Below are 26,215 nucleotides of genomic sequence, written 5' to 3' on the forward strand. Positions count from 1 at the left end.
GGTTTCATTCTGTCTGGTCTCGTCTGGTTTCATCTGGTCTCATTCCATCTGGTCTCATTCCGTCTGGTCTCATCTGGTCTCGTTCGTCTGGTCTCACCTGTCTTGTTCCGCCTGGTCTCATCTGGTCTTGTTCCGTCAGGTCTTCTTCCGCCTGGTCTCATCTGGTCTCGTTCCGTCTGGTCTCGTTCCGTCTGGTCTGGTTCTGTCTGGTCTTGTTCCGTCTGGTCCCGCCTGGTCCCGTCTGGTCTCGTTCCGTCTGGTCTGGTTCCGTCTGGTCTGGTTCTGTCTGGTCTTGTTCCGTCTGGTCTTGTTCCGTCTGGTCTGGTTCCGTCTGGTCTGGTTCTGTCTGGTCTTGTTCCGTCTGGTCCCGCCTGGTCTCATCTGGTCTCGTTCCATCTGGTCTCGTTCCATCTGTATCATCTGGTCTCATCTGCTCTCGTTCTGTCTAGTCTCATTGTGGAGGCCATTGATCAGGAAATGTTTATAACAGTGATTAACTCACTGGGAAACTCCTGGAGAACCTCTTCGAGACCAGGAGAGATTGGGTTTTTATTTATTATCTTCTATCCATGGCTGTTCAGAAACAAACATCAACTGACAATGCACAGTTACAAGAAGGTCTGCATTATGCATTCTTGCAGCAACAGGAAATGTGAATTATTATGTGGATTATAATTAATGGCCATTTTTGTATGGTACATTTTCATACATTTTTCATTCAAAGTTTAAATTACTAACTTTAGAAGCCTTTTTAAACCTCAAATACACTACAAGTGTTGTGCAAGTGTCTTGCTGTGCAGGAAAATTCTCAGCAACAAAATAGTGATCAAATTAAGATCCCACATCTATGTGTTTGTACTTCATGTGATCTGTAATGCAGTTTGAACACCCACTAGCCTCAATGTGGTGAACACATAATGTAGGCCTAGTTTGAATCCTGGGGCTGGTAATAGAGCGCTCCCCCAGAGAGATCAGGGGGAACTGGGTCAGAGTGGTCTCAGCTGCTGGGTGTATGGAGCCCCGGCCCGGATCACATCACATCAGAGGAACACAGTAAACACACACATAGGGCACCGCTAGGCCTGGGCTCTTCTCTGGGCTGCCCTAGTCTCCCGGGGGAAGATGACAAATCCTACATCTAACAAGCAGTAAATAACTCAAAGCAGGCAGCCATTTTGATAAAAAATAGTAGGTGTTTGCTTGTTGTTGTGTCTCTATGATAGTCAGAAGAGTTGGATAAAGTCCAGGGTAATATTTCTGCTCTAGGGCCAGGGAAAACTCCTGTCCTTGGTCGTCTCCTAATTCACAGTGGCATACTGCTGACCTTGTTCATGGCTGAATAGTTGATGGTGGAAGTCTGGAGGATCCTGGGTAGCTGGATATGTGGGGGAAAAGCTCACAGAGCTATTGGAGATATTGAACATCACCTCACAAACTTCTGTTGTGAATAACTTCTTTAATAACTTCTTTATCTCACACACCCTCTCTCTCTCTCTCTCTTGCTCTCTCTCACTCCTCTTTTCTATCTATCATTTTAGTTCATGCCATCTCTCCTTCAGAGACAGGTTATCAGTTTATTCACACGTTCCCCTTTCAACGCAACTGGGTTTTTTCCCCTTCTCTATTATAGTAGTACTCTGAGAAGAGTAGTCTTCCAATATTTGAGTTCTTATGGTGTTGTATCCCACTACTACTCCATAAGAGCATGATGATGATGATGAGTTGTTATCTATTTTAACCAACAGCTCCTGAAATGAAGGGATTGGGGAATGTAAGATGAAGGTTATTAAATAACAGGCAGCACACCCTGAGGAAAGAGGTCTGCCTCTGCCTACATTCATCTTAGAGCTGTTCCAAAAACATGTCTCTAATAATCAACGCATCATGTTCTAAGAAACTCAATATTAATTACAATTGATTACTCTTCAAGAGCAGCACAATGTACTTGTGTTATTTAGTAAAAATGGAGTAAGATAAAATTCTGATCTAAGCCGTTTGAGTTTTTTTCCCGGCTATGGATGAGGTTAGGGTTTAGGAAGAACTAGCTGATCCTAGATCTGTGCCTAAGGGTAACTTCTACCTGGAATGTTTTTGTGTGCTGTGCCCTTTCATTCATGCAAAGCATTAAATGACAGTGACAGTAACAGTGGCCATTCTGTCTCACAGAGCTGCATTACTGTTGCAAACCAGTAGGAGGCAGAATAACCTATGCTAGTATCATGTATGCTACATCAACACTGGGACGCTGTGACTGAGCAGGGTTTGAAATATATAGGGCTCTGGTCAAAAGTAGTGCACTAAATAGAGAATAGGGTGCCATTTGGGATGCATCCTTAGAGTCTTAATGCTTAATGTTACCCCTAGATTTAGTATACCCTTATGTGGGTTTGACCTGGATGGCCGAGTGTCTCCAGATGTCCTTCTTCACCTGAGACATCCCCTCCCGGTCATCTGGTAGAGGACTCGTCAGTAGCACACGCACTGACACAGCATCCCCCCCCCCCTGCAGCCCACAAGCTTAGGAGGGGTTGGGGTCCCATAAGCCATTAAATATATTTTTTTTAATTACAAGAAATTTGCTTTAAAACTGCAATATTTTCTCTCAGCTTCATGGAACATGTATAGAGTAGTAGGAAATTAGCTTAGGGATTCTTGTCAAGACAATCCCTGCAAGGGAAAGTTTTTTTTATAGTTGAAAAATATGGATTTTGTTGTATTATTTAAGCTTAAAATGTACATTTAGGGGAATTTTATAAGGGGAAAAGATTTGTAGAAATTCCCTTGTCCGGATAAAAGGATCTCAATTTCAAACTGTGGGAAACAGGCAGTTTCTTGCAATAGCCCCTTTGTGACTTTAAAGACTATTTCTCTGAAAATGTAGATTTCTAAAAGAGGTGTCCGGGGATTTGGTTTACTCTCAGATTTGTCTGAAATCCTAAATGAATCAGAAATGAACAGGGTCAGCTATACCATAATGACTATTCTGCCCTTGAGTTGCGTTCCCATGCAAAACTAGACAGATAGCTAACAACTAAGTCTTCAATAAAACTCCCAAGGCGTGACTTTTCTTGAATGAATATATTGAAAACGTTTATGTTGTAAAACTGCAAAATACAGAAAAGAATATACTTTAGTATTCAATTCACACCGACATACTGTAGCTGTACATTATACATTTGAAGTTGCATGAATACAAAGCACGTGCTAAGGTACCATGCATCTGGCATGATGCCAAACCATATAGCTAATTGTTACTCATATGGTAATTGACTAACTCCTTTCATTACTCTAATAATGTATAACCATCTATGTAGAATAACAAAGCATATTACACTAGAAACAGTAACAAAACTACAGTATTGTATATGTTACAATTCGTTTGCATGACGCACGAGCAAAGTAATACAGCTAACGGCATACATGAAAGGCATTGCAATTTGTGTGAATAAATGCAACCAACCAACATTGATATGTAAGCAACTCTATCAATAACAAGATTATCATCATTAGCTAAATGCTTGAATCGAACTTACAAACAAATATTTTCCAAGGCTGAAGCGTGACAAGAAATAACTACACTGAAAGACATGCACCGTAGCGTTGTTTTTAGCTGCTTCTATGCGTGCAGAACGAAATCTCTACTTCCTGTTTGCGTACAGTCTAAGTACCAGAAAGCTCCACTAGGGGGCGAATAACACCATGGAACACAATGAAAATACATTTTAACCATTGTAATAAAATAATCTGTTACCTCCTAACAGGATGGCAGGACAATTACTCTTTATTCATGTCCTCATTACATGTAGCGCAACAAGACCACTCATGGTCTGGAAAGTTCTCTACTTTTGATATATATAAACAAACAATATTGGTATCACCATGGTCACAATCATAAACTGTCAACTCCATCTGCCTGGTAGATTAAAATAGAATATGAATTATGGTTAAAATATGTTATATTTAAATGAGGTTTTAGTGTCAAAAAGCAAATCGCTACTGTGTATACAACTTAAAGGAAGAAGAAAAATTACATCTTTGTCAACTCCGCAAAACATCAACTCCGTCAGATTTTTGTCTGACGTCAACTCCATCAGAGTGCTGAAAGATCTGATAGAATAGTTATGTTTTTATTGGGGATTTTCAAGTGAATAATTTTCCATATTTTAAAAATGTTTTGTATAGAACTTTGTCTGTTTTGAGTATCTGTTGTCAACTCCGTCAGTGGTTTGTCAACTCCGTCACTGATGGCTATCCCCCTTAAGATATATTTTTTTGTCAATAATCTGAAAAAATATTGTAATCACTGTTCTATAACATACTGTATGCTTAAACAATTGAAGTATTTTCTGTGTTAGACCTAAGGGATAATGTTTGCTTTATAAATGTTGTTTTATGTTCTAAATCTAGAAAAACATGCCAAAATGCTAACCAAATTAGCCCTGGAGCATTTAATAGTGCTTTAAATCAAAACAAAAATATGTTTGGAGATTTCTATTACATATTTGAATAATCTAATCAAACAATCAAGTCCTTCAAACACTTATTGTAAATTGTAAAAATGCAAGGCATTTTATGGTGTCTGCGCTACGCCACTGAGCACACACCATGATCTTGTCCTGGCCCGCCAGCTGCTCCCAGTCTGAACTGTAGATCAACACAACACAGTGATCAGTCATTCAGCCAGCCATCTAGCTAGTCATTCAGCCAGACAGTTAGTCAAGCATTAACTTCTCTAGGATAGGGGGCAGCATTTTCACTTTTGGATAAACAGCATGCCCAATTTCAACTTCCTTCTACTCATCCCCAGAATATCAGATATGCATATCATTAGTAGATTTGGATAGAAAACACTCTGAAGTTTCTAAAACTGTTTGAATCATGTCTGTGAGTATCACAGAACCTATGTAGCAGGCAAAACCCCGAGGACTAACCATTCAGAATTTATTTTTTGAGGTCACCGTCTGTTCAATGAGGTTTCATTGGGATACTAGATTTCTAATCAACCTGTTTGCAGTTCCTACCGCTTCCACTGGATGTCACCAGTCTTTGGAAATAGGTTGAGGTTATTCCTTTGTGCAATGAAGAAGAACGGCCATCTGGAATCAGTGTAACGTTATGTGTACTGTTTGAGAGTTGCGCAAGACAAAAAAAGTATCGTTAGTTTGTCGTCCTCCTGTATTGAAAACAGATAGACCCGTCTTCAATTTGATCGATTATTAACGTTTACAAATACCTTAAGTTGTATTACAGAAGTAGTTTGAAATGTTTTGGCAAAGTTTAGAGGTAATTTTTGAGATATTTTGTAGTGACGTTGCGCAAATTGGAAGCTGTTTTTTTCTGGATCAAACGCGCCAAATAAGTTGACATTTTGGACATATATGGATGGAATTAATCGAACAAAAGGACCATTTGTGATGTTTATGGGACATATTGGAGTGCCAACAAAAGAAATTCGTCAAAGGTAAGGCATGATTTATATTTTATTTCTGCGTTTTGTGTTGCGCCTGCAGGGTTGAAATATGCTACACTCTCTTTGTTTACTGTTGTGCTATCATCAGATAATAGCATCTTATGCTTTCGCCGAAAAGCCTTTTTGAAATCTGACATGTTGGCTGGATTCACAACAAGTGTAGCTTTAATTTGGTATCTTATATGTGTGATTTAATGAAAGTTTGATTTTATATCATTTTTAAAAAATTTGGCGCTCTACATTTTCCCTGGCTATTGGCCAAGTGGGACGCAAGCGTCCCGCCTATCCCAGAGAGGTTTTAAGCCAGCCAGTCAGTCAGTCAGTCAGCTAGCCATTCAGCCAGTCAATCAATCAATCAAATTTATTTATAAAGCACTTTACATCAGCTGATGTCACAAAGTGCTGTACAGAAACCCAGCCTAAAACCCCAAACAGCAAGCAATGCAGGTGTAGAAGCACGGTGGCTAGGAAAAACTCCCTAGAAAGGCCGGAACCTAGGAAGAAACCTAGAGAGGAACCAGGCTATGTGGGGTGGCCAGTCCTCTTCTGGCTGTGCCGGGTGGAGATTATAACAGAACATGGCCAAGATGTTCAAATGTTCAGACTACACTCAATCATAGGACTTACTAAAGAGATGAGTCTTCAATAAAGACTTAAAGGTTGAGATCGAGTCTGCGTCTCTCACATGGATAGGCAGACCATTTCATAAAAATGGAGCTCTATAGGAGAAAGCCCTGCTTCCAGGTGTTTGCTTAGAAATTCTAGGGACAGTAAGGAGGCCTGCATCTTGTGACCTTAGCGTACTTCTAGGTATGTACGGCAAGACCAAATCGGAAAGATAGGTAGGAGAAACCTCATGTAATGCTTTGTAGGTTAGCAGTAAAAACTTTAAATCAGCCCTAGCCTTAACAGGAAGCCAGTGTAGAGAGGCTAGCACTGGAATAATATGATCACATTTTTGGGTTCTAGTCAAGATTCTAGCAGCCGTGTTTAGCACTAACTGAAGTTTATTTAGTGCTTTATCTGTGTAGCTGGAAAGTAGAGCATTGCAGTAGTCTAACCTAGAAGTGACAAAACCATGGATACGTTTTTCTGCATCAGTTTTGGACAACAAGTTTAAGATTTTTCCAATGTTATGTAGATGGTTAAAGCCGTCCTTGAAACAGTCTTGATATGTTCGTCAAAAGAGAGATCAGGGTCCAGAGTAACGCAAAGGTCCTTCACAGTTTTATTTGAGACGACTGTACAACCATCAAGATTAATTGTCAGATTCAACAGATGATCACTTTGTTTCTTGGGACCTAGAACTATCATCTCTGTTTTGTCCGAGTTTAAAAGTAGAACATTTGCCACCATCCACTTCCTTATGTCTGAAACACAGGCTTCCAGGGAGGGCAATTTTGGGGCTTCACCATGTTTCATTGAAATGTACAGCTGTGTGTTGTCCGCATAGCAGTGAAAGTTAACATTATGTTTCCGAATGACATCACCAAGAGGTAAAATATAGAGTGAAAACAATAGTGGTCCTAAAACGGAGCCTTGAGGAACACCACAATTTACAGTTGATTTGTCAGAGGACAAACCATCTACAAACTGATATCTTTCCGACAGATAAGATCTAAACCAGGCCAGAACTTGTCCGTGTAGACCAATTTGGGTTTCCAATCTCTCCAAAAGAATGTGGTGATCGATGGATTCAAAGCAGCACTAAGGACTAGGAGCACGAGGACAGATAAAGAGCCTCGGTCTGACGCCAATTAAAGGTAATTTACCACCTTCACAAGTGCAGTCTCAGTGCTATGATGGGGTCTAAAACCAGACTGAAGCGTTTTGTATACATTGTTTGTCTTCAGGAAAGCAGTGAGTTGCTGTGCAACAGCTTTTTCTAAAACTTTTGAGAAGAATGGTAGATTCGATATAGGCCAATAGTTTTTTATATATTCTGGGTCAAGGTTTGGCTTTTTCAAGAGAGGCTTTATTACTGCCACTTTTAGTGAGTTTGGTATACATCCGGTGGATAGGGAGCCGTTTATTATGTTCAACACACTGTAGGAGGGCCAAGCACAGGAAGCAGCTCTTTCAGTAGTTTAGTTGGAATAGGGTCCAGTATGCAGCTTGAAAGTTTAGAGGCCATGACTATTTTCATCAATGTGTCAAGTGATATAGTATTAAAAAACTTGTGTGTCTCCCTTGATCCTAGGTCCTGGCAGTGTTGTGCGACTCAGGACAACTGAGCTTTGGAGAAATACGCAGATTTAAAGAGGAGTCCGTAATTTGCTTTCTAATGATCATGATCTTTTCGTCAAAAAAGTTCATGAATTTATAACTACTGAAGTGAAAGCCATCCTCTCTTGGGGAATGCTGCTTTTTAGTTAGCTTTGCGACAGTATCAAATATACATTTAGGATTGTTCTTATTTTACTCAATGGAAAAATAGGATGATCAAGCAGCAGTGAAGGCTCTTCGATACTGCACGGTACTGTCTTTCCAAGCTCGTCGGAAGACTTCCCGTTTGGTGTAGCGCCATTTCCGTTCCAATTTTCTGGAAGCTTGTTTCAGGGCTCGGGTATTTTCTGTATACCAGGGAGCTAGTTTCTTATGACAAATGTTTTTTGTTTTAGGGTATTACGCACGGGTATTACGCAAGGTTTAATTGAGTTCCTCAGTTAGGTGGTTTACTGATTTTTGTACTCTGACGTCCTTGAGTAGGTGGAGGGAGTCTGGAAGGGCATTTAAGAATCTTTAGGTTGGCCGAGAATTTATAGCACCGTTTTTGATGATCCTTGGTTTGGGTCTGAGCAGATTATTTGTTGCGATTGCAAACGTAATAAAATGGTGGTCCAATAGTCCAGGATTACGAGGAAAAACATTAAGATCCACAACATTTATTCCACAGGACAAAACTAGGTCCAGAGTATGACTGTAGCAGTGAGTAGGTCCGGAGACATGTTGGACAAAACCCACTGAGTTGATGATGGCTCCTAAAGCCTTTTGGTTTGGGTCTGTGGACTTTTGCATTCATCCAGCCAGTCAGTTAGTAAGACAGTCAGTCAGACAGTCAGTCAGTCAGTCAGTCAGACAGTCAGTCAGTCATTCAGACAGTCAGTCAGCAAGCCAACAAAGTCAGTCAGACAGTCAGCCAGCCTGTCCATCAGTCATTCAGCCAGTCAGCACCACCAATGACCAGTAGAGGGAGCTAGAGGAGTAGAGCTCAGGCTACTGTACAGAACAGTAGAGGTAGATATTGAGTAAGCATACAGAATGTTGTGACAGACAAGGGTTGAATTACACTATTTAACATACAATTACGATAACGCATAGAGGGCTGGAGCACCATTACGTCTGCTTCATCATGTCTGAAAGGACTTTTGGAGGAAGGTTTGTCAAACCTCAAGCAAACGAACAAGAAGTGTTTTGATGTTGAACTTGTACACGATGTGCTCATAACGTGTTCTGCTCCTAATCATCTCTTTGTGTCAACGTCTTTGTCCTCTAGTTATCTAAAAAGCTCCTTTAAATCATAATTTTCGGCATAATTTGTCCCTCGTTTGATCAATGATGCAGTAGGGAGCCTTGAAGCAGAGTTGCGAGAGGATTATTTGTCCCGGGTTAAGGGCCTTTTAACATTATCTCATAAACAATGGAGCGAATACACTTACATTACAGTCCACAGATTGTTTACTAATACGCTACTACACTTCAGTATCACACTGCGTGCGTGCGTGTGTGTGTGCGTGCGTGCGTGCGTGCGTGTGTATATTCTCTGCTGTGTAAGGTGTCACAGAGAGATGCTGTCAGTGAGAGAAAGAGGAAGATGTGAGTAGAGAGTAGCTTTAAGAATGTGTTGTGGGGGTGTAGGTGCAGTGCATCAGTCTGTGACTAACCGAGACGAAGGGGCGGAGGAGGACACACCTGCGTCAGTTTGTACCCACTAGGATATATGACAAGATTCCAGTAGATGACAAGAATTACTTGACTCCAATTGTTATACAACCAGGAGCTCTCATTGAGATGAAGACTGAAAGACAGAAGGGTTGAGAGGAACAGCGTGGGCCGTATTGGTGTACCTGAGAGTGGAGGGTGATATGTGTGTGTGTGTGTGTGTACGTACGTGTGTGTATATGTATCTGTCTGTTCGTGTGATGGTTCCAAGGCTGTGGTGAGTGAACCGTGGGCTCTAAAACAGGGTTATAGCCAAGAGTCACTTAGAGGGCAACCTCATTAATTACCCCCCTCCCTTTACCCTTTCATCTCCCTCCTTTCTTCTATGCCACCCCCCTTCTCCTCTCTTCCCTCCCTCCCCTCCTTCATTACCTCCAAGGTTAATTCAACCTTATCTCCCAATGAGCCTCACTTTTCATCCCCCCTCCCATGTCCTCCCCTCACTACCTCACCTCTCTTGGGCTCCCCCCATCCCCTATCCCCCCCCTAACTACCTCATCTCTCTTGGGCTCCCCCCATCCCCTATCCCCCCCTAACTACCTCTGGAGTGTATTCACTCCTATCCCCCCCTAACTACCTCATCTCTCTTGGGCACCCCCCATTCCATGTCCTCCTCTCACTACCTCATCTCTCTTGGGCTCTCCCATCCCCTATCCCTTATCCTCCCCTAAATACCTCATCTCTCTTGGGCTCCCCCAATCCCATGCCCTCCCCTTACTACCCCACTTCTCTTGGGCTCCCCCATCCCCTGTCCTCCCTTCACTACCTCACCTCTCTTGGGCTCCCCCATCCCCTATCCCTTATCCTCCCCTAAATACCTCATCTCTCTTGGGATCCCCCCATCCCCTGTCCTCCCCTAACTACCTCACCTCTCTTGGGCTCCCCCAATCCCATGCCCTCCCCTTACTACCCCACTTCTCTTGGGCTCCCCCATCCCCTGTCCTCCCTTCACTACCTCACCTCTCTTGGGCTCCCCCCATCCCCTGTCCTCCCTTCACTACCTCACGTCTCTTGGGCTCCCCCATCCCCTGTCCTGTCTGCTCCTCTCTCCTCATTGCATCCACTTCTCTCCTCAATAATCCTCTTCCTTCCCTTTTCTCGCCCTGCCCTACCTTCTCCTTCCTCTCTGCCAGTATGTACACTGAGCAGACGGACATACACCAGAATAAAGATTAGATCTCCTCTGCTCCTCCTGCCCTACCCTCTGCCCTCCTTCTCTCCTTATCCCTCTCTACCAGTGCTTACCTTGAGCAAGCAAGCAAGCAAGCAGGCAGGCAGGCAGGCAGACAGACAGACAGACAGACAGACAGACAGACAGACAGACAGACAGACAGACAGACAGACAGACAGACAGACAGACAGACAGACAGACAGACAGACAGACAGACAGACAGACAGACAGACAGACAGACTTTACGTGATGTAGGATACTTGACAGGGATTTGGCACACAATTAACTTTGCGTGTGTCCCTCTCTCGCTTTCGCTCTCTTCGCTTTTGCTCACTCTCTCTTTCCTATCCCTCTCTCTGTCTCCTATACAAGGCAGGTTATTGATTTTTAACCAAACAAGTTTGATGTTTTATTAAATAACTGACACTCTCCAGTGCTCCCTCCCTATTGATTTAGTGAGAAATGATGAGTGTTCTAGTTGAACACGTTGTCAAAGCTGATTTATCTGCATTTGATGGCCTTCAAGAAAATAAAATACATTTAAATTCCTGAATTTGAATTACAATTCATCTCTTCAGTTGAAAACAAATTGATTCTAATGTTTCAAAACATGATAGATTGATAACAGGGCTGTCCAGAAACAACCTCTATCCTCTACCCCTATAGCCCTAGCTCAAGTCGATTTGAAAGGATCAGATAGGTATAAACAATTTGGTAATAGCTCCACCTTTCCCTCTAACTGGCAAGGTGGAATTCTTACTGTATTGCTTAAACCTATCCAATCCACCTATATTAATTTCCTACTCTCCACAGCCTCTCCGTCCTCTCAGGTTTGTGTTTTATAGTTGTTTCACTTTGAGTTCCAGTTCTTTGCACTGCTGAGTCCCCACAGCTTTTTCCCCTAATGCTGGAAAGAGGGAGAGGGGTTGAAGAGAAGGTGAGAGGGTGGAAGAGAAGGTGAGAGGGGTGGAATGGAGGGTGAGAGGGGTGGAAGAGAGGGTAAGAGGGTGGAAGAGAGGGTGAGAAGGGTGGAATGGAGGGTGAGAGGGGTGGAAGGGAAGGTGAGAGGGGTGAAAGAGAAGGTGAGAAGGGTGAAAGAGAGGATGAGAGGGTGGAAGAGAAGGTGAGAGGGGTGGAAGAGAGGATGAGAGGGTGGAAGAGAAGGTGAGAGAGGTGGAATGGAGGGTGAGAGGGGTGGAAGAGAGGGTATGAGGGTGGAAGAGAGGGTGAGAGGGGTGGAATGGAGGGTGAGAGGGGTGGAATGGAGGGTGAGAGGGTGGAAGACAGGGTGAGAGGGGGAAAGGGGTAGCAAGGTGGATGGAAGAGAGAGGAACACCAGAGAGAGAGGGGGAAAGGGGTAGCAAGGTGGATGGAAGAGAGAGGAACACCAGAGAGAGAGGGGGAAAGAGGTAGCAAGGTGGATGGAAGAGAGAGGAACATCAGAGAGAGAGGGGGAAAGGGGTAGCAAGGTGGATGGAAGAGAGAGGAACACCAGAGAGAGAGGGGGAAAGGGGTAGCAAGGTGGATGGAAGAGAGAGGAACACCAGAGAGAGAGGGGGAAAGGGGTAGCAAGGTGGATGGAAGAGAGAGGAACACCAGAGAGAGAGGGGGAAAGGGGTAGAGAGGGGTAGAAGAGAAGGTGAGAGGGTGGAAGACAGGGTGAGAGGGGGAAAGGGGTAGAGAGTCCACAACTCAAACCACAAATGGTTGTTGGTGCGAGGTTGTGTTTACTAGAGCATTTCTGAGGACACTTCATGTCTCGGGTCAACAAATGTTTCCTACAGTCTGGGATGTATGTGACAGTAGATGACATACAGTACAGTATGTACTATGTAGCAATTAGGTGACAAACAGGGGAGGGCTGTCTGTTGTGTGTATCTGTTGATGTACTGATGCTACACCGTTACATGTATAAACCCCTGAATACAGTTATACTGTACAGTAGGAACAAGGCACAATGCATTAACTATAGAATACAATATATATATATATATATATATATATATATACACAGTTGAAGTTGGAAGTTTACATACACTTAGGTTGGAGTCATTAAAACTCGTTTTTCAACCACTCCACAAATTTCTTGTTAACAAACTATAGTTTTGGCAAGTCGGTTAGGACATCTACTTTGTGCACGACACAAGTCATTTTTCCAACAATTGTTACAGACAGATTATTTCACTTATAATTCACTGTGTCACAATTCTAGTGGGTCAGAAGTTTACATACACTAAGTTGACTGTGCCTTTAAACAGCTTGGAAAATTCCAGAAAATGATGTCATGGCTTTAGAAGCTTCTGATAGGCTAATTGACATCATTTGAATCAATTGGAGGTGTACCTGTGGATGTATTTCAAGGCCTACCTTCAAACTCACTGCCTCTTTGCTTGACATCATGTGAAAATCTAAAGAAATCAGTCAAGACCTCAGAAAAATATTGTAGACCTCCAAGTCTGGTTCATCCTTGGGAGCAATTTCCAAATGCCTGAAGGTACCATGTTCATCTGTACAAACAATAGTACGCAAGTATAAACACCATGATCCCACGCAGCTGTCATACCACTCAGGAAGGAGATGCGTTCTGTCTCATAGAGATGAACGTACTTTGGTGCAAAAAGTGCAAATTAATCCCAGACCAACAGCAAAGGACCTTGTGAAGATGCTGGAGAAAACAGGTGCAAAAGTATCGATATCCACAGTATAACGAGTCCTATATCGACATAACCTGAAAGGCCGCTCAGCAAGGAAGAAGCCAATGCTCCAAAACCGCCATAAAAAAGCCAGTCTACGGTTTGCAACTGACAAAGATCGTACTTTTTGGAGAAATGTCCTCTGGTCTGATGAAACAAAAATAGAACTGTTCGGCTATAATGACCATCATTATGTTTGGAGGAAAAAGGGGGAGGCTTGCAAGCTGAAAAATACCATCCCAACCGTGAAGCACAGGGGTAGCAGCATCATGTTGTGGGGGTCCTTTGCTGCAGGAGGGATTGGGGGACTTCACAAAATAGATGGCGTCATGAGGGAGGAAAATTATGTGGATATATTGAAGCAACATCTCAAGACATCAGTCAGGAAGTTAAAGCTTGGTCGCAAATGGGTCTTCCAAATGGACAATGACCCCAAGCATACTTCCAAAGCTGTGGCAAAATGGCTAAAGGACAACAAAGTCAAGGTATCGGAGTGGCCATCACAAAGCCCTGAGCTCAATCCTATAGAACATTTGTGGGCAGAACTGAAAAAGCGTGTGTGAGCAAGGAGGCCTACAAACCTGACTCAGTTACACCAGCTCTGTCAGGAGGAATGGGCCAAAATTCACCCAACTTATTGTGGGAAGCTTGTGGAAGGCTAATTGAAACGTTTGACCCAAGTTAAACAATTTAAAGGCAATGCTACCAAATACTAATTGAGTGTATGTAAACTTCTGACCCACTGGGAATGTGATGAAAGAAATAAAAGCTGAAATAAATCATTGTCTCTACTATTATTCTGACATTTCACATTCTTCAAATAAAGTGGTGATACTAACTGAGCTAAAACAGGGAATTGTTACTAGGATTAAATGTCAGGAATTGTGAAAAACTGAGTTTAAATGTATTTGGCTAAGGTGTATGTTAACTTCCGACTTCAACTGATATATATACAGTGGGGAGAACAAGTATTTGATACACTGCCGATTTTGCAGGTTTTCCTACTTACAAAGCATGTAGAGGTCTGTAATTTTTATCATAGGTACACTTCAACTGTGAGAGACGGAATCTAAAACAAAAATCCAGAAAATCACATTGTATGATTTTTAAGTAATTAATTTGCATTTTATTGCATGACATAAGTATTTGATCACCTACCAACCAGTAAGAATTCCGGCTCTCACAGACCTGTTAGTTTTTCTTTAAGAAGCCCTCCTGTTCTCCACTCATTACCTGTATTAACTGCACCTGTTTGAACTCGTTACCTGTATAAAAGACACCTGTCCACACACTCAATCAAACAGACTCCAACCTCTCCACAATGGCCAAGACCAGAGAGCTGTGTAAGGACATCAGGGATAAATTGTAGACCTGTACAAGGCTGGGATGGGCTACAGGACAATAGCCAAGCAGCTTGGTGAGAAGGCAACAACTGTTGGCACAATTATTAGAAAATGGAAGAAGTTCAAGATGACGATCAATCACCCTCGGTCTGGGGCTCCATGCAAGATCTCACCTCGTGGGGCATCAATGATCATGAGGAATGTGAGGGATCAGCCCAGAACTACACGGAAGGACCTGGTCAATGACCTGAAGAGAGCTGGGACCACAGTCTCAAAGAAAACCATTAGTAACACACTACGCCGTCATGGATTAAAATCCTGCAGCGCACGCAAGGTCCCCCTGCTCAAGCCAGCGCATGTCCAGGCCCGTCTGAAGTTTGCCAATGACCATCTGGATGATCCAGAGGAGGAATGGGAGAAGGTCATGTGGTCTGATGAGACAAAAATAGAGCTTTTTGCTCTAAACTCCACTCGCCGTGTTTGGAGGAATAGAAGGATGAGTACAACCCCAAGAACACCATCCCAACCGTGAAGCATGGAGGTGGAAACATCATTCTTTGGGGATGCTTTTCTGCAAAGGGGACAGGACGACTGCACCGTATTGAGGGGAGGATGGATGGGGCCATGTATCGCGAGATCTTGACCAACAACCTCCTTCCCTCAGTAAGAGCATTGAAGATGGGTCGTGGCTGGGTCTTCCAGCATGACAACGACCCGAAACACACAGCCAGGGCAACTAAGGAGTGGCTCCGTAAGAAGCATCTCAAGGTCCTGGAGTGGCCTAGCCAGTCTCCAGACCTGAACCCAATAGAAAATCTTTGGAGGGAGCTGAAAGTCCGTATTGCCCAGCGACAGACCCGAAACCTGAAGGATCTGGAGAAGGTCTGTATGGAGGAGTGGGCCAAAATCCCTGCTGCAGTGTGTGCAAACCTGGTCAAGAACTACAGGAAACGTATGATCTCTGTAATTGCAAACTAAGGTTTCTGTACCAAATATTCAGTTCTGCTTTTCTGATGTATCAAATACTTATGTCATGCAATAAAATGCAAATTAATTACTTAAAAATCATACAATGTGATTTTCTGGATTTTTGTTTTAGATTCCTTCTCTCACAGTTGAAGTGTACCTATGATAAAAATTACAGACCTCTACATGCTTTGTAAGTAGGAAAACCTGCAAAATTGTCAGTGTATCAAATACTTGTTCTCCCCACTGTATATATACACACACATATGTTTTAAGTGAGAAGTAGGCATTGGTCAGAAGCTGAAAAAGAGAGGAAATTCACATGAGCACCACAATGCCTATTCCAACCATGCTCTAACAAGGTTTTCCAGCACACAGCTTTGACCTACTAATCAACACGTACCCATTAACTATATAAAGTACGTAAAGATGTACCTTAAAGTTTACTGAAGAAAGGCCTAGTACTACATTACCTGTTAACAAAAGTGAGTTATCACTAAATATAAAATGTACAACCAAATGTACATTCATCAGAGATACTTTTTAAATACAATTCAGGGCTGACCACAATTGCTCTTGACAAACTACAGGTTTATACAGACTTTTTTGTTCAAGCCCAGTTCTACCACACCTGATTCTACTATTCATGGTCTCGATGAACAGCTGAGGTCTCGATGAATAGCTGAGGTCTCGATGAACAGCTGAGGTCTCGATGAACAGCTGAGGTCTCGATGAATAGCCGAGGTCTCGATGAACAGCTGAGGTCTGGATGAACAGCTGAGGTCTCGATGAACAGCTGAGGTCTCGATGAACAGCTGAGGTCTCGATGAACAGCTGAGGTCTGGATGAACAGCTGAGGTCTCGATGAACAGCTGAGGTCTGGATGAACAGCTGAGGTCTGGATGAACAGCTGAGGTCTGGATGAACAGCTGAGGTCTGGATGAACAGCTGAGGTCTAGATGAACAGCTGAGGTCTCGATGAACAGCTGAGGTCTGGATGAACAGCTGAGGTCTGGATGAACAGCTGAGGTCTGGATGAACAGCTGAGGTCAGGATGAACAGCTGAGGTCTGGATGAACAGCTGAGGTCTGGATGAACAGCTGAGGTCTCGATGAACAGCTGAGGTCTGGATGAACAGCCGAGGTCTCGATGAACAGCTGAGGTCTGGATGAACAGCTGAGGTCTGGATGAACAGCTGAGGTCTGGATGAACAGCCGAGGTCTCGATGAACAGCTGAGGTCTGGATGAACAGCTGAGGTCAGGATGAACAGCTGAGGTCTGGATGAACAGCTGAGGTCTGGATGAACAGCCGAGGTCTGGATGAACAGCTGAGGTCTGGATGAACAGCTGAGGTCTCGATGAATAGCTGAGGTCTCGATGAACAGCTGAGGTCTCGATGAACAGCCGAGGTCTCGATGAACAGTCGAGGTCTCGATGAACAGCTGAGGTCTGGATGAACAGCTGAGGTCTCGATGAACAGCTGAGGTCTGGATGAACAGCTGAGGTCTCGATGAACAGCTGAGGTCTGGATGAACAGCCGAGGTCTCGATGAACAGCTGAGGTCTGGATGAACAGCTGAGGTCTCGATGAACAGCTGAGGTCTGGATGAACAGCTGAGGTCTGGATGAACAGCTGAGGTCTGGATGAACAGCTGAGGTCTGGATGAACAGCTGAGGTCTGGATGAACAGCTGAGGTCTAGATGAACAGCTGAGGTCTCGATGAACAGCTGAGGTCTGGATGAACAGCTGAGGTCTGGATGAACAGCTGAGGTCTGGATGAACAGCTGAGGTCAGGATGAACAGCTGAGGTCTGGATGAACAGCTGAGGTCTGGATGAACAGCTGAGGTCTCGATGAACAGCTGAGGTCTGGATGAACAGCCGAGGTCTCGATGAACAGCTGAGGTCTGGATGAACAGCTGAGGTCAGGATGAACAGCTGAGGTCTGGATGAACAGCTGAGGTCTGGATGAACAGCTGAGGTCTCGATGAACAGCTGAGGTCTGGATGAACAGCCGAGGTCTCGATGAACAGCTGAGGTCTGGATGAACAGCTGAGGTCTGGATGAACAGCTGAGGTCTCGATGAACAGCTGAGGTCTGGATGAACAGCTGAGGTCTGGATGAACAGCTGAGGTCTGGATGAACAGCTGAGGTCTGGATGAACAGCTGAGGTCTGGATGAACAGCTGAGGTCTGGATGAACAGCTGAGGTCTCGATGAACAGCTGAGGTCTGGATGAACAGCCGAGGTCTCGATGAACAGCTGAGTAGTAGAATCAGGTGTGGTGGCACTGGGCTTGAACAGAAAAACATGCAAAACCCTGTGGATCGTCAAGGGCAATGTTGGTAACTCCTGATAAAAACACTATTGATAAGTATTGATAGTGTGTCAAGTACCATGTGTACCATGTGCATTTGAATTCGTGTAAGTCGTTTGTCAGCTCCAGCTGACATTTCTCCGTGGCAGGCGCACAATCCACCGCTTTACCATAACACACTGTGTCCCTGGACAGTACTGTAGGGATGCATCTCACGGATGAGGGCAACGACCTCTTCCCTGAGAGTCAGCTGGTCTCTCCTCCGTTCTAGCAAGACACGCGCAGTAGTACACCGCACTCACTGCCACTTGCCTGCCACTCCACGAACCCAAAGCTTATTTTAAGAGTCACCTAATACACTGATCAAAAATATGAACCCAACTTCTAAAGTGCTGGTCCCATGTTTCATGAGCTGAAATAAAATATCCCAGAAATGTACCATATGCACAAAAAGCTTATTTCTCTCCAATTTTGTGTACAAATTTGTTTACATCCATGTTAGATAAGATAATCCAAGATAATCCATCCACCTGACAGGTGTGGCATATCAAGAAGCTGATTAAACAGCATGATCATTACACAGGTGCAACTTGTGCTGGGGACAATAAAAGGCCACTCTAAAAATGTGCAGTTGTGTCACACAACACGATGTCTCAAGTTTTGAGGGAGCATGCAATTGGCATGGTGACTGCAGGAATGTCCACCAGAGGTGTTGCCAGACAATTGAATGTTAATTTCTCTATCATAAGCTGCCTCCAACGTCATTTTAGACAATTTGGCAGTATGTCCAACTGGCCTCACAACCGCAGACCACGTGTAACCACGCCGGCCCAGGGGGGTAGTGCTGAGGAGTATTTCTGTTTGTAATAAGGCCATTTTGTGGGGGAAAACTAATTCTGATTGGCTGGGCCTGGCTCCCCAGTGGGTGACCTCCTAGGCCCACCCATGGCAGCGCCCCTGCCCAGTCATGTGAAATCCATAGATTAAAGCCTAATTAATTTATTAATTTCTCATACGAACCGTAACTCAGCAAAATCTTTGAAATTGTTGCATGTTGTGTTTATATTTTTGTTCAGTATAAATGAAAATAAGTGTGTGTGTGTGTGTGTGTGTGTCGAAGGGGGGGGGGAGGGGGTTTTAGTCAAAACTAAAAACTAAAATAATGGTCTAAATGTATCCTCCGGGAAGCCAACCCACAATCTTCAGATCCACAGGCAGAACCGGTTCTTAAAACATTGATTTCGACAGACCATTTAACTGGACTGTCTGGAAGCGTTCGTTGCAAAATTATTTTGTTAATTCACTCAGTACTGATTGAATGTTTATTTGTCTTGCTTGGTTAAAATAGAAGTCTAAAAAACTTGATTTGTTGAAAACAGACTCATTCAATCATCTAGCTAACCATGTTAGCAAGCATGTGATTTTCTTTTGACTGCGCACAGCATGGCGCACAATTTAAGCAAGCAAAGAGGGGGTTCGATTAATTTGGCCCTGGGTACACCGGGCTAAGGCCCGTCACAGGCAAAAGCGGGGAGGGAAGGCAGATAGAGCGTTTTTATCAAAAGCAATCATTTATGAAAACACAAATCCTTCCCCTACACATGTTTAATTACGTCACTTTTGAGCCATTTTGATTTACGCGCTTTGAGCCCACTTCACCGTCAGCATTGTCCTTTTACAGCTTCATCAAAAGCCAGGTGGAAGAAATAGAGAGAGAAACAGAAACAGACAGACAGACAGACAGACAGACAGACAGACAGACAGACAGACAGACAGACAGACAGACAGACAGACAGACAGACAGACAGACAGACAGACAGACAGAGACAGACAGACAGACAGACAGGCAGACGAACGGAACGACAGAAAGAACGTTTTTACCTTATGTTGATCCTCTGGAGGCAGAGACACACAGTGCTTTGATTCCCCTCAGGGATATCTGCTTTGCACACACACCCCCAACCCCTCTCTGACTCAGGATGCAACCATGTAAAGAGCTTACCGTGGGTAGCGGGGGATGAGCAATGCTGCTGTTGTTTCAGCTGCATTAGGAGTTTTAAGCAGCAGTGTATGTTGGTGTTGGTGCGTGTGTGTACGACTGTGTGTGCGCATGCCTGTGTAAAGTGGGGTGTAAGTGCAGTGCACCCAATGTCACGTTAATTGATGTGCCCTGATCAGTTCCTCCCACTGATATTGAAGCTTATCTTTTGGGAAAGAAATGGGACATAACCTAGTCTCTCTCAGTATACCTCAGCTTTCTCCTCTTCTCACATTTCAGGGTAGCTCTTTTCAATCATTCTCCATCCATTCTGGCTGTATTTGAAAGAAGTTACACCGGCAGGGGGTTGTATTAAAGAAGTCACACCGACAGGGGATTCACAAGATGTGTATCTTTCATCTGGTGTCTTGGACTTGTGATTTAATGATATTTAGATGCTAGTATTTACTTGTGACGCTATGCTAGGCTATGCTAGTCACCTTTTTTACTGTGGGGGGTGCTCCCGGATCCGGGTTTGGGAGGAATTAGAGGTTAAAGAAGTCACACCGACAGGGGGTTGTATTAAAGAAGTCACACTGGCAGGGGGTTGTATTAAAGAAGTCACACTGGCAGGGGGTTGTATTAAAGAAGTCACACTGGCAGGGGGTTGTATTAAAGAAGTCACACCGACAGGGGGTTGTATTAAAGAAGTCACACCGGCAGGGGGTTGTATTAAAGAAGTCACACCGGCAGGGGGTTGTATTAAAGAAGTCACACCGACAGGGGGTAGACCTAGGCATTCACTTCTCTCTGGTTTTCATTTTATAACATCAAATGTGATACCCAGCAGCAGGTTCATGTTTATTGTCATGAGTCTTGTCCTGGAGGCAGAACTGAGTGATTTCACATTCAAAAGTCAAAATTGCAAAGTCAAATTTGTAAAAATGTGCTTTTTTGTATTGTATTTGTATTTTTTTTAAAGGTGCTATCTAGAACCAAAAAGGGTTATTTGGCTTTCCCCATAGGATATCTATTAAATAGATTCTTCAAATTTTGAAGAACCCCTTTTGGTTCCAGGTAGAACCGTTTACACAGAGGGTTTTACTTGGAATCAAAAATGGTTCTACCTGGAACCAAAAGGGGTTCTCCTATGGGGACAGCCGCAGAACCCTTTTGGAACCCTTTTATCTAAGAGTGTAAGGTTAGGCATTAGGGTTAGCAGTGTTGTTAAGGTTAGGGTTAAGGTTAGGTTTAAAATCAGATTTTATGACTTTGTGGCTGTGCCAGCTAGTGACCACTCTGCAGAGCTGCCTCCAGAACAACATTCATGATGAAAAATGCTAATCTGCAACACAGCACCTCAATGGAATATTACTCAATGGAAAAAGTATGATTGATGTTTCCATTGATAGTACAGATATATTAATTTGAAGACAGGAGTGTATCATCATGGTTACATGTTATCCATCTACAGTGCATGGGTAGGTAGTTCCTTCTATAGAAATAGAATGACTAGAATGGACCTTCCCATTCCATTATATTTCTATGGTGCCCTCCCTGTAGCTACAATAAATTAACTGTGTGTTTACTGTCTGTTCCACAGACCATAGTTCGAGGGAACCGTCCCCCGAAGGATGCGTCCATCAATGGTCTCCTGGAGGAGTTCGACAGCATATCTGTGACACGTTCCAACTCCCTACGTAAAGAAAGCCCTACGGGCTCCCACCAGGCTGGGGCCCCCAAACCCGCCTCCCACCACCCCCAACACCCCCACCCCAACGAGGAGAACGGCTTCAGCCACTATTACTCCCGGTACTCCTGTGACCTGGACACCTCCAGTAGGGACTTCTCTCTGGAGCCCTACAGGAAGGACAGTAAAGGCTTTGCTCCAGATGGTGACTGGGCCATGGGGAGACACTACCGCTTCCCCAAACAGAACGGCCACCTCACCCACGCCACCCGCATCCCCTTCTACCCCGACGCCATGCCTCAGAAGGCCGATTACGCCAAGCTGCCTCCGGACTACCACACCTACCTGGAGAGCAAGGTGGCGGGGGCGCGCTCGGCCGACGAGGTGGGATCAGGGTCCGGGGTGGGCAGCGGAGGGGGGTCCGCCGGGTCCACGACAGGGGGGTACTACCGTGCGTCCGTAGGTGGCTCGTCCAGTCAGGACTACCGGGACGCGTCAATGGTGGGGACGCCGTCCCGCACATCGCTGCACAGCGAGCAAATCAACTACCCGGACAGCGAGTGGAGCTACAGCGGCGTGTCCAGAGATGAGTACGAGAAGAGGCCCAAGTCGTCGTATGTGAGGCAGAACAGCCCCACGCCGGCCATCAGACAGCGCTCCAGGTCGGGGTCTGGCCTCCAGGAGCCCAACGTGCCCCACAGGGCCAGCGGGGTCTTTAAGAGTCCTCCTCAGACACACCCCTACAGCTCCTACACCTACCCACGCCTCTCAGAGACACTCACCAACTCACAGGCCATGGCCAAGGTACGTCTGGGCTGGTGTGTATATTTCCATGTGTTGGAAAATATGAATGCCAAGGTATGACACCAAGGGCAACATGTTAGTACTGTTATTTTCTACTATTATCAACATAATAAATAATCTAGTTTTGGTAATAATTTGAATCAGCTGATAAGTAATAGGCAGCATTTCCCTATGAAGTACCTACTAAACTGATAGGTTTGATTTGTTAGAATCCCTATTAGTCGACCACAATGGAGACAGCTGGTCTTACTGGGGTCCGACACATGAGACAATACAGACATTGCAGACATTGCAGACATTACAGACATTACAGACAATATAGACATTACAGACATTGCAGACATTGCAGACATTACAGACATTACAGACATTACAGACAATATAGACAATACAGACATTACAGACAATACAGACATTACAGACATTACAGACAATACAGACAATACAGACATTACAGACAATACAGACAATACAGACATTACAGACATTACAGACATTACAGACATTAGAGGCACAGACATTACAGGCACAGACATTACAGACATTACAGGAGTTCCATGCACTCATGTCTCTGTATAATAATGTAGGTTTCCTATCATTTGTTCTGGACATGGGGACTGTGAAAAGACACCTCGTGGTATGTCTGGTGGGGTAAGTGTGTGTGGCAGTGCTGTGTGTAAGTTCCAAGACATTTCTCTCTCCTCTATCTGTGTGATGGATCTAGTGTCAGTAGTTAATCTACTGTTCCTCAGCGGAGGAAGGCTCTGCTAAGACACAGAATTACCTTTACAGGATCCACACTAGATTCAATTAACTCTACACGCTACGATAACACAGTTCAGAGGAGGGGGAAAGGGGAGGCAGAGTGAAGGAGGGGGGGGGGGGGGGGTGTTGGCAGAGGGAAGGAGGGGGAGAAATGGAGGAGAGGAGGGAAGGAGGGGGGACGAGGGAAGGAGGGGGGCAGGGGGAAGGAGGGGGGCAGAGGGAAGAGGGGTGAGAGGGGGGGGGGGGGGGGGGGCAGAGGGAAGGAGGGGGGCAGGGGGAAGGAAGGGGGGCAGAGGGAAGGAGGGGGAGAAATGGAGGAGGGGGGGCAGAGGGAAGGAGGGGGGCAGAAGGAAGGAGGGGGGCAGAGAGAAGGAGGGGGGCAGAAGGAAGGAGGGGGGCAGAGAGAAGGAGGGGGAGAAATGGAGGAGGGAGGGCAGAGGGAAGGAGGGGGGGCAGAGAGAAGGAGGGGGAGAAATGGAGGAGGGAGGGCAGAGGGAAGGAGGGGGGCAGAGGGAAGGAGGGGGAGAAATGGAGGAGGGAGGGCAGAGGGAAGGAGGGGGGGCAGAGAGAAGGAGGGGAGAAATGGAGGAGGGAGGGCAGAGGGAAGGAGGGGGGGCAGAGGGAAGGAAGGGGAGAAATGGAGGAGGGGGGGCAGAGGGAAGGAGGGGGACAGAGGAAGAAGAGATAAACTGTCCATCAGTCTGATACCACAGTTCAGCTGACAGTGAGGGATGGGGAGGACAGAGGAAGAGAGGTAGGGAGGGAGAGAGGGGGACTGGGATAGCTTTTCATTTGACGTCCCAATTTCATGGCACAGGGTGTATGAGTTTATATATAAAATGATGCAATATTCAAGACTTCGTGCTTTTCAGATAAAATTATTCAACAGAATTCTTGCCACCAACAAAATGTTGAATATTTGGTGCATACAATCATCGCAGCTCTGCATATTTTGTTGAGAGGATACAGAATCTATAGACCATTTTGTTCTGGTATTGCCCTCAAGTAGCCTGTTTCTGGTCTCAGGTTCCGGAATGGCTGAAAAAGTATAACATTCATCTAAAATTTACCGTAGAAGTAGCATTGTTGGAAGATTTGGAGAGACCTGGTCAGTAAATTACTAATATACTAATACTCTTAGTACAATTTTTATCTGCAACTCACAATCTGTGGATTCTATTTGATTAGATAGATTAAAATTGTATGTTAACCATCACAGCATAGTTGAAAGATATATGGTGCGTATAAATCCGAAGAGGGTGGCCAGCAGAGATAGGTGGGATGGGCTGAGGGAAGCTGAGGGTTGGGATGTGGAACTGGAGTCAAGTGGGAGTGGAGTTGCTGGGCAGGGGATGGAATGACGGTCAAAGAAAAGTCAAAAATGAAGTCAAAGTAACCCCCCCAAAAGGTTCGTTTGAATGATGTTTTTTCGGGTGGTTGCGGGGCAGCTCTCGGGGAACTGTTCGGGGGTCTTGGAGGGTTGGTGGTCTGGCGGTTGGGATCTTGGGCCGGTGGCGAGAGAATTCTTCTTTTGAGCTCCTTACTCTTTGACTTGTGAACTACAGATATACTGCAGACAAATGTTCCTATAGAAGAGCTGCATGGAGGGGAATTATAATCAGCAGCGTATTCTGTTTCTAAGTCAACGGAAAACAAAGGGGTTCATTCATTTATTTAGTGTTCTAGAAGAAAAGACAAAGTCCTGATAACATCTAGAGAGCATGCGTGTATGTGTGAAGCGTACGAGGCCCAAGCAAATACCGCTCTGCAACTGCAGTCCGCTATATCAGCTGCAGTTATGCAACCGTGGAGTGGCACAGTACATATGGAGATGTTTAAAAGTGACTTTCAGGCCTAGACCCAATGGAGATGCCATAATAATCCACATTCTACAGCAACGTTCTTCACTTCTCCCAGTCCTGGTCCTGGAGAGCTGCAGTAATGTAGGTATGCAGGGCTTTGCTCCAACCCAGCACTAACACAACTCTTTCAGCAAATGTTTGAGTTTTTTATTACTTTGTTAAATTAGGTTTGTTAGTGCTGGGCTGAAACAAAAGTGTGCACAGCGTCGCTCTCCAAGCGCAGGATACAAGAACACTGTTAGAGTACGTGTGTCATGGGTGGACTGACGTTTCGGGAAAATGACATATAGGCTGGTCCATTTTCATCCCAGTGGGCCTGTTTAACTTGTTTAGGTTTTTTTTGCTCAAAATGATCATTATCTCGCTAATAGTGGGGCCTCGAGGGAAGAAATGATACAGTATATTAAAAATGCCAGGGCCGATTTTTGATCCCAGTTTATGTATCCTTTGCGGTCTGCTCTTCCGGCGCCGAAAAGAGATGGCTGCCTCGCTTCGTGTTCCTTGGAAAATATGCAGTATTTTGTTTTTTTACGTGTTATTTCTTACATCGGTACCCCGGGTAATCTTAGGTTTCATTACATACAGTCGGGAGGAACTACTGAATATACGATTAACGTCAACTCATCATCGTTCCTACCAGGAATATGACTTTCCCGAAACGGATCCAGTGTTTTGCCTTCCACACAATACAATGGATCTGATCCCAGCCGGCGACCCTGTGCGACGCCGAAAAAGGGGAAAACGTGGCGGTCTCGTGGTCAGGCTTCGGAGACGGGCACATCGCGCTCCACTCCCTAGCATACTACTCGCCAATGTCCAGTCTCTTGACAATAAGGTTGATGAAATCCGAGCACGGGTAGCATTCCAGAGAGACATCAGGGATTGCAACGTGCTCTGCTTCACGGAAACATGGCTAACTCAAGGGACGCTAACGGAGTCGGTGCAGCCAGCTGGTTTCTTCATGCATCGCGCCGACAGAAACAAACATCTTTCCGGTAAGAAGAGGGGCGGGGGGGTATGCCTTATGATTAACGAGAAGTGGTGTGATCATCATAACAACACACAAGAACTCAAGTCGTTCTGTTCACCTGATCTAGAACTCCTCACAATCAAATGTCGACCGCATTATCTACCAAGGGAATTCTCGTCAATCATAATCACAGCCGTATACATTCCCCCCCAAGCAGACACATCGATGGCCCTGAACGAACTTTATC

The 26,215-nt window shown here is 44.8% G+C and overlaps 1 protein-coding gene across 4 annotated transcripts in view; it reads left to right on the plus strand.

Moving 5' to 3' along the window:
• The window catches only part of LOC139582695 (serine/threonine-protein kinase PAK 5-like), a 123,286-nt gene that overhangs the window by 66,320 nt on the left and 30,751 nt on the right, over positions 1–26,215 (plus strand). For all 4 annotated transcript variants that reach the window (XR_011676401.1, XM_071412930.1, XM_071412927.1 and 1 more), the window contains one exon: positions 21,481–22,371. Coding sequence is in view for 3 of the 4 variants with exons in the window: in XM_071412930.1 (XP_071269031.1) it covers positions 21,481–22,371 (891 nt within the window). In the remaining variant the exon portion in view is untranslated. The remainder of the gene's footprint in view (positions 1–21,480; positions 22,372–26,215) is intronic.

This window comes from Salvelinus alpinus, chromosome 8, assembly GCF_045679555.1.
Source record: "Salvelinus alpinus chromosome 8, SLU_Salpinus.1, whole genome shotgun sequence".
Classification (NCBI taxonomy): domain Eukaryota; kingdom Metazoa; phylum Chordata; class Actinopteri; order Salmoniformes; family Salmonidae; genus Salvelinus; species Salvelinus alpinus.